The sequence below is a fragment of the Colius striatus genome, chromosome Z, assembly GCF_028858725.1.
Source record: "Colius striatus isolate bColStr4 chromosome Z, bColStr4.1.hap1, whole genome shotgun sequence".
Classification (NCBI taxonomy): Eukaryota; Metazoa; Chordata; class Aves; order Coliiformes; family Coliidae; genus Colius; species Colius striatus.
In genome coordinates this window covers 733,697-752,012 of record NC_084790.1, presented here as the reverse complement: position 1 = coordinate 752,012, position 18,316 = coordinate 733,697, and the positions used below count along the sequence as shown (strand labels likewise).

At 58.0% G+C, this 18,316-nt stretch overlaps 1 protein-coding gene across 3 annotated transcripts; it reads left to right on the top strand.

Annotated features, from left to right (window-relative positions):
- Nucleotides 1–188: 188 nt before the first annotated feature.
- Nucleotides 189–18,234, top strand: LOC133624659 (26S proteasome non-ATPase regulatory subunit 11). 3 transcript variants are annotated; one of them, XM_062017497.1, is made up of 14 exons: nt 189–318; nt 3,194–3,295; nt 7,217–7,341; nt 9,714–9,785; nt 10,094–10,151; nt 12,138–12,332; nt 12,432–12,576; nt 12,822–12,882; nt 14,359–14,421; nt 15,008–15,133; nt 15,622–15,657; nt 16,056–16,107; nt 16,556–16,698; nt 17,585–18,234. In XM_062017497.1, exons 1-13 carry the CDS (start codon nt 228–230, stop codon nt 16,696–16,698), a joined length of 1,269 nt encoding a protein of 422 aa, XP_061873481.1. In that variant the 5' UTR covers nt 189–227; the 3' UTR covers nt 17,585–18,234. The 3 variants fall into 3 exon arrangements, with proteins under 3 accessions (XP_061873481.1, XP_061873480.1, XP_061873482.1); XM_062017496.1 differs by having other exon boundaries at nt 16,783–18,234; XM_062017498.1 differs by lacking the exons at nt 16,556–16,698; nt 17,585–18,234 and adding an exon at nt 16,266–16,516.
- The last annotated feature ends 82 nt before the right edge of the window (nt 18,235–18,316 follow it).

The following is an 18,316-nucleotide window of genomic DNA, read 5'->3' as shown; positions in this document are numbered from 1 at the left end:
CCCGCCGCGCGCGCCCCGCTCCCGCCACAGGCTGCCGCGCCACAGGCCACGCCCCCACCAGGCCACGCCCCGCCTCAGGGCACGCCCCCTCGCCAGACCACGCCCCCAGCGCGGCTCCGCCTCCCGCCGGGACTGCGACTCCCGTCATGCCCCGCGGCAGGAAGAGGCGCGTCCGCGCGCCCGCCGCTTCCGGTGTGGCGCCGGGGAGGGAGCGAGGCAGCGGCAAGATGGCGGCGGCGGCGGTGCTGGAGTTCCAGCGCGCGCAGTCCTTGCTCTCCACCGACCGCGAGGCCTCCATCGGCATCCTGCACTCCATCGGTGAGGCCCCACGCCCGCCGCGCCGCCCGCCCGGCGCCGCGCCCCGCCGCCGCCGCCGCGCCCCGCCGCCCGCCGCCGGCTGCTGACTCACCGCGCGGCCTGTGCCCGCGGCCCCGGCCCCGCGCCGCCGCGCTGCCCCGCGGGGACCCCCGAGCCTGCGGCTGCCTCCACACGCGCGGGCACGGGCGGCGGCGGAGCGCGGGGCTGCGGCGGGACGGGGCGAGCTGCCGGTGCTGGCTCTGTGCCGCCGGGGCTGTGGGGACGGGACGGGGCTGCCGGTACCGGGGCTGTGCTGTTGGGCCGGCTGTGGGAGTGGCAGCGGGACGGGACGGAGCTGCCGGTAGCGGGGCTGCGGGGACGGGACGGAGCTGCCGGTAACGGGGCTGCGGGGACGGGACGGGGCTGCCGGTAGCGGGGCCGTGGGGACCGGACGGAGCTGCCGGTAACAGGGCTGTGCTGCCGGGGCCATGGGGAGGGGACGGAGCTGCCGGGAGCGGGGCTGTGCCGCCGGGGCCGCGGGGACGGGACGGCGCCGCCAGCAGCAGCTCAGTGTTGCGGGGCCGGGCTGTGGGGCCGCGGCGGGACGGGACGAGGTGCCGGCAGCAGCTCTGTTCCGCCGGGGCTGCGGGGCCGGGCAGCGGCGGGGCTCGGCGGGCCGCACACACCGGGCCGGGCCGCGGTTTGAATCCCCCGCGCAGCGCCGCACGGGCATTGGCGGGAGCTGTGCCGTGCCTCGGGCCCGCGGTTCCGCCGCCGTTTGTGCCGAGCCAGACGCCGCTGGTGTGCAGCGGCCCCGCGCCGGGCTGTGCTGGGTGTGCAGCTGCCCGGGGGCTGGGACAGGCACAGCCCTGTGTCGGGGCCAGGCTGCAGAAGGGCTGTTGGAAAGAGTGGCTCGTGTGGTGTGTGGTGAGCTGCAGGGCTCTGCTGTCAGCCCGCTGAGCCAGCCACAGGGGCTGTGTCCTGCTGCCTGTGTTACACTTTGCTTGGAGGCTCCAGGGCCTCTGAGAGCTGCTGGTGCTGCTCAGTGTTTGTGCCTGCTGAGCACTGGGGTCCTCAGGGCTGTGGGGCCAGTGGCTGGAGCCTGTGGGCACTGTGTCTCTGCTTGAGAACCAAATGGCTTTGCTTTGGCCACAACAGGTGTGATGTGTGTGATCTGTGCAGAGAGAGCTGGCAGTGCTGCTGGGCACCAGATAACCATGGGCAGCACCCTGCCCTCCTGGGCAAAGCCAGGGGCAGCCTGGGGGCATCCAGCTGAGTGTGGATCCAGCAGCAGGGCCAGGGAGCTTCTGCTCCCCTTTGCTCTGCTCTGCCACATGTGCTGAGGCCTCATCTGGAGTCCTGGGGCCAGTTGTGGGCTCCCCAGCTGCAGAGGGACAGGGAAGTGCTGCAGAGAGGCCAGCACACGGCCAGCAAGATGCTCAGGGCACTGGAGCATGTTCCTGCTGAGGAAAGGCTGTGGGCCCTGGGGCTGGTCAGTCTGGAGAAGAGGAGGCTGAGGAGGGAGCTCATTGATGCTGATCAGTCCCTGAAGGGCGGGTGTGGAGTGACAAGACCAGTGTTTGGTGTGTGGTGGCCAGTGCCAGGACAAAGGGTGATGAACACAGGCACACAGGCAGTGCCCCTGGCTCAGGAGGAGAAGCTCCTTTGGTGCTGAGGTGAGGGAGCCCTGACCCAGGCTGCCCAGGGAGGGTGTGGAGGCTCCTCAGGAGGTTCCCAACCCCACCTGGACACGTTCCTGTGCCCCCTGAGCCAGGGGAAGCTGCTGTAGCAGGGGCTGGAGCAGCTCTGCAGGGCCCTGTCAGCCCCCAGCACTGTGGGACTGTGTGTGCTCATGGGCAGTGTGTGGGGTCTCTCTGTGCAGCTGGGCAGTGTTTTGGCTCTGTTGGTGTGGGAGCTGCATGAACTGCCCAGCACACGTGCTCCTGGGTGGATGTTTCCTCGGTGCCAGGGAAGTGCATTGCTTGGTGCTGATTTCTGTGCCACTGCTGCTGTGTAAATGTGGGTTTGGTGCTGCTGGGTGTCATTTGGCCCTTCTGTGGGTGGCAGCTCCTCAGGCTGGCACCTAGTGCTGAGGAGACTGTCAGAGCTGGGTGTGGGAAGGGGCAGTGGCCACACAGCTGAGGGGCTCTGAGGGATGTGCCTGATGGAGCTGACACTGTCCCTATGCTGCCTTTTGGCCGTGGGATCACACCTTGATGCACAAAGCAGCACCAGAAGCCCCCACACTGAATCACAGAATCATTGTGGTTGGCAAAGCCCTTGAAGCTGCTGCAGTCCCAGCCCAGCACTGACCCACAGCCCCCAGCACCTCAGCTCCACGGCTTTGGGGTCCCTCCAGGGCTGGGCACTGCCCCAGCTCCCTGGGCAGCCTGGCACAGGGGCTGACACCCCTCTCAGGGAAACAGTTCTGCCTCAGCTCCAATCTCACCTTCCCCTGGGGCAACTTGAGTCCATTTCCTCTTGTTACTTGAGAGAAGAGACTGACCCTCACTGCAGCCTGCTGTCAGGAAGTGTCAGAGAGTGCTGCTGTCTGCCCTCAGCCTCCTCCAGGCTCAACACCCAAACCCATTTTGGTTCTGAGGGTCTGTTGTGACGTGGTGGTTTGGAAGTGGAGCTCAGGCAGCTGGGTGATGTGAGTGCTTCAGACCTTGGGACTGGAGCACAGTGGTGTTTGCCAGCTGGGCTCAGACCTTTGGGAAGTGGAGCTGAAACACTCACCAAGCTCCACATTGCAACTTTCCACACCTTGTGCTTTGCAGATCTCTCAGGCCAGGCTGAGTTCACTCCTGCCTGTTGGTGCCTTCCCAGGGGCTGCCTGCTGCTGACCCTCCCTCCCTGCAGTGACACTCAGGGGAACTTGCTCTCTCTTTTGCAGTGAAACGTGATGTGCAGGAGAATGATGAAGAAGCTGTGCAGGTCAAAGAGCAGAGCATCCTGGAGCTGGGGCTGCTCCTGGCCAAGACTGGCCAGGCAGAAGGTGAGCCTGGGACAAGTAACTGAGCTGTTGGGTAAGGGCTGCTCCTGCACTGACTCCAGCTCCCTCATTGTGGAGTGGGTGGGAAAGCAGATGTGGGCAGGAAACATCCTCCCAGAGGCAGGGCAGAAGGGAAAGAGCCAGGTGGACAAGGGGCAGCGGGTACAAGCTGGAACAGAAGAGGTTCCCAAGCAACACAAGGCAGAATTTGTTCCCTGTAAAAGCAGCTGCTTTTATAGGCAGTGGGGAGAAAGAAGCCCTTCCATCCCTTCCTGCAGGGAGAGTTGAGAGCAGGATTATGAAGGCTGCTTCTCTAACTGAATGTTAAAGGACCTCAGGTCAATGAACCACAAGTGTCTGTGCAAAGAGCTTCAGTGCATGGTCAGAGAGTGGCTGGCTGTAGCAGGTTTTAAGGGGCAGGCTGAGTGCCTGCAGCTGGCAGCACCAACACATCCTGACCAGGTTTAGGAAGGAGCAAATGTGAAGTGTATTTGCAGTGTGCAAAGGGGGACACCAAGCCACAGAGCAGCTGTACTCTGGGTGGAAGGAGCCTGGCAGTGTTAAGAAGGCAGCTGTGTGTGTGTAGATGGGAGTGAGAGCAGCAGGCTGGGCTTTCTGGAGGGGTGTGCTGAGGCTGAGGGATGAGGATGGGGGTCCCACAGCCCAGGGCTGTGCTGGGTCTGTGGGGAGGACGCTGCTGCCTTCCCTCCTGGCTTTCAGGGATGAAGGAGATGAGCAGGAGTGACAGCATCAGGGGCAGCAGCACCTCCCCAGGCACAGCCACCCCCAAGGGTGCTAGCACAGACAGGCACAGCCCTTCTAGCCAAGGGGAGGCAGCCTGGTGCTGCTCAACCAAAGGAGCTGATTGCTGGGCCTGGCTGGTTTCTGGCCTGTCACTGTGTGGATCTCACTGGAGCTTTTGCCCCACACCTTTCAGTATCAGCTTCAAGGTGTTGTGCTGTCTCTGAGGCTACTTGAGAGTGATAAGTTCCTGCAGATCAAAGGGTTTGTGAGCTGGGAGGGGGAAACTCAACTGTGTTTTGGTGGGACTTGAAAGTTACAACCACCAGCTGAGGGGGTAAAACAGCCCCTGTGGGTTTAGAGGCCAAACCTCTGTTTAAAACAATACCAACAACACAAATGTCCCTCCTGATCTGCCTGCTGGAGGTGAAGGACTGTAGAGGTAGGTGATGTGCTTTTAGGACACTGTGGTGTCTCAGGCTGCACCCCCAGGCTGGGAGCAGCAGCAGTTCAGGTGCAGGGCACACTGCTCGTGGAAGCTCTGGCTCTGAGCATGAGCTGCAGATTCATTCTCCAGAGCAGCTGCTCAGCACTTTCCCAGAGCTGTCAGTCACACCCCTGTACCAGGTACTTCAAAACCAGGTAAAAGTCCTAAGAATAGTTGACAGTGCCATTGGTAGGAGAGAGAAGTTTGGGCAGGAGCTTGGAGCTCGCCTGGCTGAAGGTGCAGCTGGCAAAGGGCTGTGGTCCGTGCTAGCTGCTGGCTTGGGATCTGAATCCAGGCAGCTGTTGAGCAAGTCAGTGGCAAGAGAAGTGCTGCAGCTGTATTCCATGTGATGTTTTGTTGCCTTGTTTTGATCCTGGAGTTCCTTTCCAGGGTGGGGGGGTGTGTGTGTGCCCTAAGGACGTGTGTGCAGAGACGCAGCCCTGTGCAGTGGGCAGAGCGGTGCTGTGTGGGAGTTGAGGGTTGGTGGATCTCAGAGTCCCTCTGCTTGATGAAACAGCCTGGAAGGCTGAGAAATTCTTAGTTTCAGAGCTAAGGACACAGAGCTGTGACCTCATGAGGTGCAGGCTTGTTCCCCACCCTCAGTGCAGTGTTCTGAAGAGCTCACGTTGGCTGCAGCAGGGAACCAGCTTCTGGCCCCCTCCAGCTTCAGTCTTGTGAGCACAGGGAGGTGATGTGGAGCCCACCTTGCTCAGCTCACAGCAGAGGGCTGCTCCAGAGGAGCCCTGCACAGGAGTGGTGTGCTGGAAGCAGCTTTCTGCTGCTGTTGCTGTAGTTTGTGGCCTGCAGGCAAAGCCAAAGAGTTTGACTGAAAGGATTGGGATTGGTGACCCTGAGCAGTGCTGCAGCTCGAGGGGCTCAGAACCCCTGACTGACAGTGAGGTTGGCCTCTGCCATGGGGCAGCAGCTCCTTGTGGAGGGTTGAAGCTGTCAGTCAGCAGGGCTTGATCTTGGATGTTAACAGAGCTCCATTCTGGAAGGCCCTGCCTATCTATTCTCAGGGAAAAGGTAGAACTGTTATGGGACCTTGGCCTTGGCAGCTGTGGCATCTGGCTTCGTTCCCTGGACAAAGTCTGAGGGACTCAGTGTAGGAAGAGGCACCATTTGTTGCCCTGCTGTTTGGAAAATGAGGCTCCTCTAAGGATCCAAGGTATGCTTGAGAGAAGTTTAGTTTGTTCTAAACCTCCTGATGCAGAAGATGTCAGCATATGCCCTGGGCAACTGGACTGAACCTACAGGGATCTGCTCCTCAGCAGTGTGAGGAAGGAGCTGTGCTGGCAAACTTGGGAAACAGAGAGGTGGAAAAAGTGGCAAAGACAAGGAATAAAGTGCAGGTGTCATTCCGATGTTCTTGCAACAACTCCTTTGCATTGCTGCTACAGGAAGTCTGGGAGAAACTCTGTTTTCAGCTCTTGTTTCTTGGAGTCCTCCCAAGCTGCAGCTCTGCTGCTCCTCTGAAGTTCAGTTAGGGGAGTCTCTTAGTTTAGTTTTGATCCTGATACCATTTGAGTGCAGAGTGTTCCAGAATGCTCATTGCAGGGTTTGGTTTGGTTTCCTGTAGCTGCCAGACCTTGGAAAGATGGCAGTGGGAGATGCAGCTGCTGTTTGGCTGAGGCTGCAAATCCTGGGGCAAATGAGCTGTGGTGTCAGTCAGGAGCTGGTGCTGAAGCCTGTCCTGGCACAGTGCTGCTCTGCTGGAAGGGGCATGTTCCCTGCCTGTCAGATGTGGCTGCAGCCTGTCCTGCCAGGCTGCTCACAGGAGAAGGCTGCAGCTTGTGCTGTGTGGTTCCACCCTCATCCACTCCTGCCCCTGCTGAGTCCTGCCAGTGCCGTGATGCTGGCTGCTGCTTCCTTTGCTCTGCAGGACTGACACCCTTGGTCTGCTGCTTCATGTAGGAAGGCTCTTCCTTTGTGAACTTGAGCCTGTAAACCAGTCAGTGGATGAGTAGAATCAGAGAACCATTCTGGTTGGAAAAGACCTTTAAGAGCAAGTCCCAGCCCTGCCCTCACCCTGCCCAGCCCAGCACTGACCCACAGCCCTCAGCACCTCAGCCCCACGGCTCTGGGATCCCTCCAGGGCTGGGCACTGCCTCAGCTCCAACCTCAACCTCCCCTGGGGCAACTTGAGGCTGTTTCCTCTTGTTCTTCATGACTGGGGAGCAGAGCCTGACCCCCAGCTCCCTGCAGCCTCCTGTCAGGGAGTGTCAGAGAGTGCTTCTGTCTGCCCTCAGCCTCCTCCAGGCTCAACACCCCCATTCCCTCAGCCCCTCCCCAGCACCCTGCTTGCCACATGATTTCTAACCTGAGGCAGAAGTGCAGTTAAGTAAGGTGAGATCTGATTAGGGAGCGAGGGTAGTTAAGTGTCAAGTGCAGCAGGGGCTGGATCTGACTCTGTCTAGGGATGGCAGATTCAAACATCAAACTGTGAGTTAATAAAAACATTTAAACCATGAACCCCAGTGCCAATCTCCAAGCATTTAGCAGATGCTGATGTGCCTGAGGCAAGCGTTGGTGCAGATGGGGTTATAATGGGAGGAGCAGGGAGCGAGGGGCTGAGGCTGCAGACACCGAGAGACTGCTTATAAAATGCTTGGTGCAATAAATACTGCTGTGTTGGGCTCTGACTCTTGCTTGTGTGGTTGGATTTCATGATCTGGAGGGTTCTTCTGTGCCTGCAGAGCTGGGAGGGCTCCTGAAGTACATCCGTCCCTTCCTGAACTCCATCAGCAAAGCCAAGGCCGCCCGCCTGGTTCGCTTCCTGCTCGACCTCTTCCTCGACATGGAGGCAGCAACAGGACAGGAGGTGAGCTTGACATTTCAGCAGTGGTCTGGCCCTCCAAACCCATTACCTGACCTCTCACACTGAAGACTTCCTCGTGTCAGGAGATGTTCATTCGATGCGTTTGGATCCGCTCTCTGAACAAGACACGATCTGATGGGATCTCTCTGCGAGCCCCGTGCTGCTGAGGGCAGGAGCAGCTCCCTGCCTGGCTGGTGGTGTCAGACACACAGCATTAGCAGCAGGCTGTGGGGTGGCAGGGAGGAGGGGTGCCAGGCCAGTTGCAGGGGAAGGTGAGGGCAGGGGATCTGGAGGAGTGAGCTGCAGTTAGGTTGTGAGTGCTCCTCAGCAGCTTTCACCTGGAGACATGAAGGTGCATCACGTGGGGAGTGTCGTATTCCACAGAGGGCTTCTGAGGGAGGAACTGGGAGAAGGACAGGAGGGACATGCTGAGGAGCCCCTGGCAGGCAGCTCTGAGCTGCAGTACTGCAGGTTGGACTGGCACAGCACAGCAGTTGGATGGGGAGGGGAGGGAGGCAGAGAAGGGCTTGAGCAACAGGTCGAGGCCAAAGCCCACATGACACTACACACAGCACCAAAATGACAGTTGAGGAGAGGTTCTGCAGTGTGAGAGGCTGATGGCATTCTCCTCAGCCACATGAGCACAGAGCAGCAGCCCTCACTTCAGCAAACCAAGGAATGTTGTTCGTTTGCTTCTCAGTTGCCGTGGCTGGGATGTCACTGGAACTGGGGACTGGGGCTTTAACGGTGGGGTGGGATGTGCAGGTGAGGAGGGAACCCTAAAAAGCACCTGCAGAAAATGAGCAGCTTCAGACCTTTTCTGAAGGTAACTTGATGTAAATGCTGCTCTTTGGGTGCAGCCCCAAAAGGTGGCATCTCATGGCAGGGGAAGAGCTTGGAGTTACAGTGATGGAACCGTGGCCCAGCGAGCCCAAATGGTCACTTGAAAGTGTGTTCAGAAGCCAAACCCAAAGCCTTGAGGACCTGGGAGGCCTCAGCTGTGAGGCTGCTGATGCAGTCATCCTGAGCACTGCCAGCCTCTGGGATGCTCAGAGGGAGGTTTCCTTCCTGCCTGTAACGTATCTTAAGCAGACTCCCAGGGCTCCAGGAAAGCAACAAGACACTTCTCCAGCTCCCAGTGCTCCAGCTATCACTGCAACTGCATAACAGCTTTTCATCAAATGTCCCTGTTTAATAAGTGGTGCTGGGGAGCTCTGAGCCCTCTGTGCAGGTACAGAGCTGCTCCAGAAAGAGCTGGGAACAGGCATTGCCCAGCCTTGCTCCTCACCCTGACTTCCCGTGTGTCGCTGGCATCGACACCCTTCAGGCTGGAGTGGAACACAACTGCTCTGTTCATCAGGGGAGTCTCAGCACCTGAAATACATGAGAAGCCACTGGCTTCCTTCCCTCTGCTGTGAGGCAATTGGTGAGACACGGGGTGACACACACCAAGCAGCTCCTGGCCCCTGACTGGGTTGAAAGCCGTGGAGCCCAACACCTCTGTTGCTTTATGCTGCCAAGGGACACTGTGGTCTGACATCTTAGACCCTAAACCATGTGCACTTTGTTTTCCTCTCTCTCTAGAGCAATTGAAAAATACACTGCTCTGTCTGCTGAATGAAATGGGGCAAAACACTCTGGAAGGGACCTCACAAAGTCTTTAGGCCGTCCCTTGCCTCAAGGTCTGGTGTACCCAGGTGTTTCCAGTTCAAACAAAAGCTCACCTGCTTAGGAGATGCCTTTAGAGTCTCAGCACTTAGGTTTGACTGGTGAAACTCTGGAAGCCCAGTCTTCATTTTCACATTGCACTGGGGAGCTTTATCCCCAGTGGTCAGAGCACAGAGGGAGCCAGAGGAGCCGAGGAAGGTTGTCTTGTGTCAGCTAAAGCTCAAACTAAACCTTAGTTTGCCTTCTGGACTTACTGCAACACCAGGAATGTCATTACAAAGTGCAGGAGGTTGATCTAGCCAACGGGATCTGAGCTGAAGAGACACCACTGGGCTGTTGTGTCTCCTGAGTTTGGTGTGGGCACGGTGCAGCCTGAGGCTGGACAGGATCCTGTGTACTTAGCAGGGTCCTTGTTGAAGTCACTGAGCCTTGCACGAGAGCTGCAGCCGGTGCTGCTGAGCTGTGCTTCGCCCTGGTGATGTCAGAGATGTCCTTCAGGGGCAGCTGGGGCAGGCACCAGTGCTGAAGGCTCCCCTGCAGGCACACCCCTCGTGCAGCAGTGCTGCCTTTGCCTGGAGCGACCGGTCCCCTGGCGGACCCTCAGGCTGTGGTGCGTGTGTTGGCGCCGTGGGGAGCGGTTGAACCATGCTGCTGTTTGAAAGAGGGGCAGCAGAAGGCTTTACACCTTTCTTTCTGCTCCCTTTAAGGTTGGCCTGTGTTTAGAGTGTATTGAATGGGCCAAATCAGAGAAGAGGACTTTCCTACGCCAGGCTCTGGAGGTACGTTACGCTGCGGAGCCCACGCGACGCGGGGGGAGCTCCTGGGCAAGCAGGACCTGTGCTCTCCACATCTTTGTGATGACACTGGAGCCTGTGACTTCTTGAACAGGCAGGGTTTTACCTGCTGTCCTTAGACTGGGCAGCTCTCCCAGCACCAGGTCTTGCAGAACTGGGCCATAAGGTGCCATTAGTAAGAGCGAACGTCGTGAATCGTGTACAGAGAAGGATGTAAAGCTTCGTTTTACAGAAAGAAACTCGTCCTGTCTTTCTCTGGCTTTCCTCACAGCAGTTCCTTTTGTGTTCTCCAGGCGAGGCTGGTCTCCCTGTACTTTGATACCAAGAGGTACCAGGAGGCGCTGCAGCTGGGTAAGGCTCCCGCTAGGTGGGGCTGGCGGTTCTTTGCTGCGAAACGCGTGTGAGCCCTGCTGCTGTGGGGCTCGGGCGTTCCTCTGTCGGGGCTGCACCAGTTCTGCCGTCCTTTGCTTCGTGGGAAAAGCTTTTCGAGATCTTTGTGCTCACTGCTTATGGCAAATGATCTGGGGAGCAAACAGGAGCTGGAGCCAGCTGAAGGCTGTGAGGTTTGGCTGCTGCTGGGGCAGTGTGCTGCAGTGGTCAGAGAGGCTGAAAGGAGAAGCAGCTCCCTGCAGTGTGCTCAGCTATGGCTTCATGAAAAGCAGTAGCAGTGGCAGCCAACAGCAAACCTGTGAGGGTCATGGAATGGTTTTTGGGTGGAAAAGCCCTTGAAGCTGCTGCAGTCCCAGCCCAGCACTGACCCACAGCCCTCAGCACCTCAGCTCTGTGGCTCTGGGATCCCTCCAGGGCTGGGCACTCCCCCAGCTCCCTGGGCAGCCTGGCACAGGGCTGACACCCCTCTCAGGGAAACAGTTCTGCCTCAGCTCCAATCTCAACCTCCCCTGGGGCAGCCTGAGGCTGTTTCCTCTTGTCCTGTCACTTGGGAGCAGAGCCTGACCCCCAGCTCCCTGCAGCCTCCTGCCAGGGAGTGTGTTCATGTCTCCCCTCATGTAATTAGAAAACCTCTTGTGAAGTAGCATAAAGGCCTGAAGAATTTGCTGTGCAGCACCTGAGAGGTGGTAATTAACTGTGGGAGCTCTGCTGCAAAGCAGGCACTAAAGCAGGTCATCTTACACGGCCCAGCTCCCTTTGGTGCCTTCCCCAAGCTCATTTTGCAAATGACTGTGGTCCTGTAAGAGGTTTCAGCTGCCTGCAGGGGGTTTGAGCAGACCTCTCTGCCAGCTCCTTGGGGCCTCACCAGGGGCTGGCACTTCTCCTCCAGTGTGGTGGCAGGAGCGTGTGTCACATCCAGAGTCACCTGGGTGACTTGGACCTGAGCAGAATGTGTGAGCAGAGCAGGAGGTGAAGTGCTGTGATACATGGGATTCAGTGTCAAGTGAGAATGAGTTTGCACATGGATCTGTAATGAACTCAGGTTCAAACCAGTCGGGGTGCACACTCCAAGCTGTGCTTAATGAAGGGAATTAATGCTGGTGGAACAGCTCAGGGAGCTGAGGAAGCCTCTACACGTAGGTCAGCCTCTGACCGCTCTGTGGAGATGGCAGTGGTGTGCAGTGGTGTTTCTGTTGCTGGCCAGGCCATGGTTTTGGCTGTGGCCATGAGGAGTAGGTGCAGGCAGAGCCTCTGGGGAGAGTCCATTCTCTTCCACCTCTTTGTGCAGTTTGAGCTGTGGTTCCCAGCAGAGGAGGATGAGGATCTGCGTCCCCAAGTTCGCTCTTCAGTTGGTACTGGGGGGAAAGAAGGGGAAGAGCTTGGTCTGAGGCTGGCTCTTTGTGTCCTCCCCAGGTTTAATGTGATGGTTTATCCAGGCTGTCCATTCTTACCTCCTAAATTTGATCTCTTGTGCTTCAAACACTCCTTCCCCACGCCGTATCCTTAGGGATTGCCTGCAAATCCTCACGTCTCACTGTAGGGGAATGGTGCAGGAATGGGCAGTGTTCAGCTCAGAGCTGTGAGTGTGGGTGCTAGGTGATGCTGTCATCTGGGGAAGGGGCCCCAAATGACCTGCACAGCCCATCCCTGACCTGCTGAGCATCTGCTGCCCGGGAGGAGGTGGCAGAGACACGGTGCCCACGCACCCAAGTGTCCTCACTGCCCTCTTCCCCCTCAAACACAAAACTAGCTCATTCCTCTCCAGCTGTGGACTGACACTGACCCACTATTGTTTCCTCTCCTTTGTTTCTTCCTGGAAGTAACAGTTGTGTGGAGCCAGCCCCCCTCCCTCAAAGCCAGTGCTGCTGTGGGGGGAGCAGGGCGCTGTGTGGAAGGAGTTAGTTTGTGTGGCTGTTGCAAAGGTTCTTCTCCTTCCCCACTGCCCAGGCTCCCAGCTCCTGAGGGAATTGAAAAAGATGGATGACAAGGCACTGCTGGTGGAGGTGCAGCTCTTAGAGAGTAAAACTTACCATGCCCTGAGCAACCTGCCAAAAGCAAGAGCAGCCTTAACCTCTGCACGGACCACGGCCAACGCCATCTACTGCCCCCCGAAGCTGCAGGCAGCGCTGGACATGCAGTCAGGTAAAGCCCTGCAGGGAGCCCACTGTGCAGCAGACTAGTTCTGTCCCCTTGCTGTGGCAGGCAGGAGGAGCTCTGATGCCTGCCTGTTCCCCTCCCCAGGTATCATCCACGCAGCAGAGGAGAAGGACTGGAAAACAGCCTACTCGTACTTTTACGAGGCGTTTGAGGGCTACGACTCGATTGACAACCCCAAAGCCATCACTGCACTCAAATACATGCTGCTCTGCAAGATCATGCTCAACATGTACGTGGCAGGTGGTCCTGCAAGGGAGGCTTCCCACTCTGAGCTGGGAAAGGCTTTTCCTTCGTGAGTGTGAATGGAGTGAAGCAGCCAAGCTTGCTGCGTGTGTGTGTGTGACCTGGTCAGTGCTGCCGGTCCCATGCTCTGGCAATTGCAGGGACTTGCTGTCACTTGGGGCTTTTTGGGGCGTGCTGAGGTTGCAGCTGACCCTGGTGTTGAATCAATGCTCTCTTCTGTCCCCTCTCTAGCCCAGAAGACGTGCAGGCATTAGTGAGTGGGAAGCTCGCTCTGCGGTACGCGGGAAGACAGGTACAGGAGCTTCATCCCTTCCACCTTCCTCTTCTCTCTCAGAGTGTTGTGGTGTTCTTTTGGTCAGGTACTTTGGTCTTTCCATACCAAAATACCCTTCACCTCTGAGTGTCCTGAAGGACACCCAGAGCTGATCCAATTGCTATAAGTCAGTTGCCTTCAAAGGGAGCACAAAGTCCTTCTCCCAGCCTGAGAATCCGGCTTCCTTGTCGCTGTGTCTGTCCTCTCTGCTTTCTCCCTGAACTCCTGAATGCCACCAGGTGCTTGTGTCTCAGCCCCAACTGCTCTGCAGCCGTGGAGCTGGTGCCTTTCAATCCAAGTTCTTGTTTTCACTCCTGTTGTAGCAAGTCTTGAGAATCCCTTCACAGCAGAGTCACTGAGCAGCTTGAGACCTAGATGCCCGTAAGGTGGAAGCCAAGCAGCTGGGGAGTTGTTAAATCAACTGTTTCTTCTACCTTGTTCAGTTGCCAGTCTGCCAGTGCCACCCCCAGATGAAATCCAGGGATGCTTATGTGAAGTACAGGACCAAAAGCCAAATGTGCAGGGTCTGAGCTGGGCTTCCACACCAAAGCCTTCTGGCTCTGGGCAGCCAGCTCTTTGCTTTGAGTCAGGAGCTAATGCTCCCTCACCTCACAGAGGACTTGGGGGAGAGATGTAGTCGAGGAGGTGTGTAGGAGACAGCCTGAAGTGGGGATGTCCCCTTATTATCCCTGGCAGCCCTGGTCCTGCTTCATCCCCTTCCCCCGAGGGGCAGCTGGGTCAGAGGCTCCTCTTCAGAACCTGGAGGGACTCTCAGCTGCTCCCTGTCCCCTGGGACAGGGGAGATTGTGGCGCCTGCTGCAGCTGGGAGCAGGGGGAGAGCAGGCAGCCTTGGGGCCAGCTGGGGGGAGGGGTGGAAGCCAGGGCCCTGTGCACCGTAGCCACTGAGCTGCTGCTCTGGGGCACTTGTGCCTCCTGCCACTTGGAAACTTCTAAGTGTTTCTTCAGAGTTACTGCCCTATTGAATATAAATACAGAGGTTTTGTTGTGTCTGGGTCTTCTGCTTTGTTTTGACAGCTGTGGGGTAGACGGGGAACATTTGCTGCTGTGGCAGGATACTCGTAGCACTGCCCTGCTGCTGAGCAGAGGCAACGTGCCGTGCCAAAGGGGTAACACCCAGCTCCAGGGGCTGCCAAACCTGCCCTTCCCTTCAGATTGTGTCCAGCTTGCTCCCAGCCTGCAACCTGAGAGGAGCTGCAGCTGGCACTCTCGTGGGCCTTGTTTCCATGAAGCTGGTTTCCTCCTGTGTGCTGCAGCTGTCGTGCAGCTTCTCCCCGCGGGCAGCTGCGGGCGCAGAGCAGCACTGGCGCGGCTTTGTGGCAGGAGCAACATTCCTGCTCTGCTGCTGAAGCACGTTTTGCTGTACCCACAGCTGGCATAACAGCAACCAAGGCAGAATCCAGGAGAGTAACTGCCTCTCCTTTGCTTCCCCTGCAGACAGAAGCCCTGAAGTGTGTGGCACAGGCCAGCAAGAACCGGTCGCTGGCTGATTTTGAGAAGGTGAGTCAGGGGATGGATCCCAGGGCCTGGCTGCACAAAGTGCTGTGCTTGGGAAGCTGGTAGGAGCTGCTGCAGCCCCCAGCAGCAATCCATTAAAGAAACACAGAAATCCATCTAAAGCAGCAGTGCACTGAGCAAACAGCCCTCAGCAACCAGCCTGGGGCGCACTGGCTGGCTTGAAGCTTAGTTTTGTCCCCTCGTTGTGGGTTTTTGAGAGGGAGCTCCAGAGCAGTTCTCTGTGCTCTTGGTGCTGTTCAGTGGCACATCTGGCTTCCTAAATGTTTTTCCTGGCTTCAGCAAGAACAGAGGAAGCAGAGAGCATTCCCATGTCAGGCACCAATCCTGCCCTGCTGTCTCCTGAGTATGAGCCTCAAGGCTGTGTCTTGCAGAGCCCCAGCAGTGTGAGGTGGAAGATGTTGCTGCCCGGGCTGCAGGGCTCCCTGACCTGGCCTTTAGCTGAGGGATGGGGTTGGATTAGCCCCCAGTGCTTTGGGCAGGGAGGGAAGGTTCGTTCATCCTCAGGGGCCTTTGAGGACAGGAGGTCTGTTGCTACCCAAATTCTTTGTTCCCCTTCTGTCATCTGCAGGCTCTGACAGACTATAAGGTGGAGCTCAGGGACGACCCCATCATAAACACTCACTTGGCGAAGCTCTATGATAACTTATTGGAACAGAACCTGATCAGAGTCATCGAGCCCTTCTCCAGAGTACAGGTGAGTGCTGCCAGCGAGCTGACCCTGCTGGGCCCTGCTGCTGGAGAGGAGAGACGTGTTCCCACACAGAATCCTCCTTAACTCAGCACTTCCAGAGCTCAGGCTCATCATGTTCAGCTGACACATGAGGAGGAGGCTGAGGGGGGCTTTGGAACCCCCTGTTCCAGACTCGTTGCCCTGCCCACCCGTTGCCCTGCACAGCGGCAGGTCGGGTGTGCTGAAGGCACAGCCCCTGGCTTTGGGGCTCTGCCAGGGGAGGGTACAGCTGCAGTGATCTCAGAGGAGAGAGATGTCATGTTCAGAGTGTAATAGCTTTGGGTGTCTAGTCCATCTCTGGTAGAGTTGGGTGTGAAATCTGAAGCTGCAAAGTGACAAAGCCCATGGAGGGTTTTAGGCCCTTGAGCTGTTGGGTGGCAGAGCCCCAGCCTCTGCCTTGTGTGTCAGCAGTGCAGCTGAAGCTGGGCTGAGCTCCTTCCTCTCTCTTGTAGATCGAACACATATCCAGCCTCATCAAGCTCTCAAAGGTAAGAGCATCCCCAGGAATCAGTGGGGTGTGTTACAGGGGAAGGGGTTGAGGTCAAGCAGCTGTAGCTGCAGGCTGTGAGATCTGTGGGCACATCCCACCTTGGGAGCTTCACTTGGGCTCCCAGGAGGCATGGACTGGCTCCCTTTACACTAGGGCACGTCTGTGGGAAGTGGCAGGTCCCCTGTCCTCTGGGGAGGGAGAGGGTGAGGCCTGGTGCTCCTGGCATTAAAGCTCTGCCTTAATTTCCCGTGTCAGCTCAGGCAGTGTGTGAGGAGAGATCTGTCCCGGGACAACCCAGCTGCTGCTAAGCACTGCTTACGTCCCACCAGGCCTGAGTGGGGCCATTCACAGCTCTGTGGGGTTCAGGGAGACTGAGTTTTTCTGCTTCACTTCCAGGCTGAGGTAGAAAGAAAACTGTCCCAGATGATCTTGGACAAGAAGTTCCACGGTGAGTGTCTGTGTCTGTCCTTCGTCCCAGGCTGCGTCACCCCTGGGGCTGGGCTGTCTGAGGACCCTGGGGAGAGGCTCCCTGGAGCCATCCTTTACAAAGCCCCCCTGCTCTAGCTGAGCAAAGCGATGGCTCACAGCAGCTTGTTGGTTAGACAGTAGCTGCAGAAGGACAGAGCCCAGCTGTGCTGCCCCTCAGGCACCTGGGAAGACCTGAATTGTCAGCTGGCCTGGTTTTGACCTCCCTGCAGCGCCGTGCTGCCCACGGGGCAGGATGAGCATCGCCAGGGGGGCTCCTCGGGCCCCTCCCCAGGACAGGGCCTGTTTTTCTGGGTAAGCCACTGCTCCCACAGAGCCAACAGAAGCAGGCAGCCCAGTCCCAGGCAGGAGCCCCTCGCCAGGCCAGCGGGGCCGGGGGCAGCCCCGTGACGGCCGCGCTGTGCCCGCAGGAATCCTCGACCAGGGCGAGGGCGTCCTCATCATCTTCGACGAGCCCCCCGTAGACAAAACCTACGAAGCCGCCCTCGAGACCATCCAGAACATGAGCAAAGTAGTGGATTCTCTCTACAACAAAGCCAAGAAGTTGACATAGGTGAGTGGGGGCTGCTGCCAGCCCACGCCGTGCCCCCCGCTCTGCTGTGCCCCGTGCTGACGTGCCTCTGTTTTCTCTTTGCAGAGGTGAATTTGCTAGCTGTCATTTGGAGAGTGTGTGTGACAGGAGAGTGAAACCTTTGGGAAATTGTTAGGAGACTTTTTTTTCCCCCCTCTCTTTTATTTTTCCCCCTTCTCTTTGTTCTACTTTTCGCTCGGAAAGTTTTTAACCGCATCCTGTCTCCATCGCTGCGTGTTCCAGGCCCTGCAACCTCCACTGGCCCAACTTTGTACCCAGGGAGCGGGGTGGGGGGTGGGGGGGATGTTGTTTAAACAAAGAGGGTATTCTAAATAAAAGGAAAAAGGCTCACACTACCTAACCATGTGCTTTCCACTTCCTGAGGGACGGCAGAGACTTCAGCAGGGATGGTTTTGTTACCAGTAGGTGCTCAAAACCAGGCCTGTTTCTCCCTCTGCTCTGGAACCCGAGACTTAACGATGTCTCAGCAGCCAAGTTGATTCCATTTGTACTGACCCACAACCCTCCCCCCAAATGCACAGAGCCCTGCTTTGTTTTCCAGCCCCCAGGCCCGGGCTCCCCAGGAGCAGCCGCGTGCTGCAGCGGTGCCTGTGCCTCCCGCAGCCGCTGGGCCGAGGGGACGGTGCAGCTCTCGGGGGGGCTGCAGTGCATGCTCTTCTTTCCAAAACTAGACTAGATTGGAGATGTTTTTTGTCCCTCCCCACCACCTGCATTAGTAGGAAGAGCAGGCAAGCGGGCAGCCCAGCCCTGAGCCCACCCTGCCCCGGCTGCCTGTCAGACTGTCACTCTTGCCCTCTGCTGCATCACTGCTGCTGCTTTTTCTTTACCCTCCATCGCTGGGAGCCAGCTCAGCCCCACTGGAGCCAGCTCAGCCCCTCTGGAGCCAGCTCAGCCCCACTGGAGCCAGCTCAGCCCCTCTGGAGCCAGCTCAGCCCCACTGGAGCCAGCTCAGCCCCTCTGGAGCCAGCTCAGCCCCACTGGAGCCAGCTCAGCCCCTCAGGAGCCAGCTCAGCCCCACTGGAGCCAGCTCAGCCCCTCTGGAGCCAGCTCAGCCCCACTGGAGCCACCCCACGCAGCCCTGGCTGGGGGCTGGTGCCCATCCCAGCCGTGGCACCGCCAAGGTTGTGATGCCGTGTGGGCAGTGTAAGCTCCTGCCCCCCTCTCCTGCCAGTCCTTCCTTCCCCTTTCCCTCCTGTCTCTCCTTCCCTCGCCACCTTTTCTTTGTTACAAGATGTCTATTTTGTACAAGGGTTCTGTTTGTCAGGAAGCCTTCTGTTCTGCCTGCAGCCCGGGCTCAGCCTGGCTGCCCTTTCTGCTCTGTTGCCGTTGTCACCTCGCTGCCGTTTCGCTTTCAGTTGACAGTTCCCATCTCACCCCGTCGCTCGCTCTTTGGGTTCTTTGGCACCATCAATATCAAATGTACAAACGGTTCTTGCTGACCAACACCAGTATATCTGATGTTCAGATGAGTTCCAATAAAAGAAGTTTTTTTTCAAACCTCTTGTCTCTTTGTGCTCAGCAGCCCCAGAAGGGCCCAGGGGCTGCAGCTCCTGGCTCAGCACCGGGCTGGGGAGCTGAA

Coding starts and splice junctions, on each gene's coding strand:
- LOC133624659 (XM_062017497.1), top strand. CDS start 228: ATGGCGGCGGCGGCGGTGCTGGAGTTCCAGCGCGCGCAGTCCTTGCTC. Junction 9,786..10,093: donor TCCTACGCCAGGCTCTGGAG/GTACGTTACGCT, acceptor TGTGTTCTCCAG/GCGAGGCTGGTCTCCCTGTA. Junction 10,152..12,137: donor CCAGGAGGCGCTGCAGCTGG/GTAAGGCTCCCG, acceptor CCCACTGCCCAG/GCTCCCAGCTCCTGAGGGAA.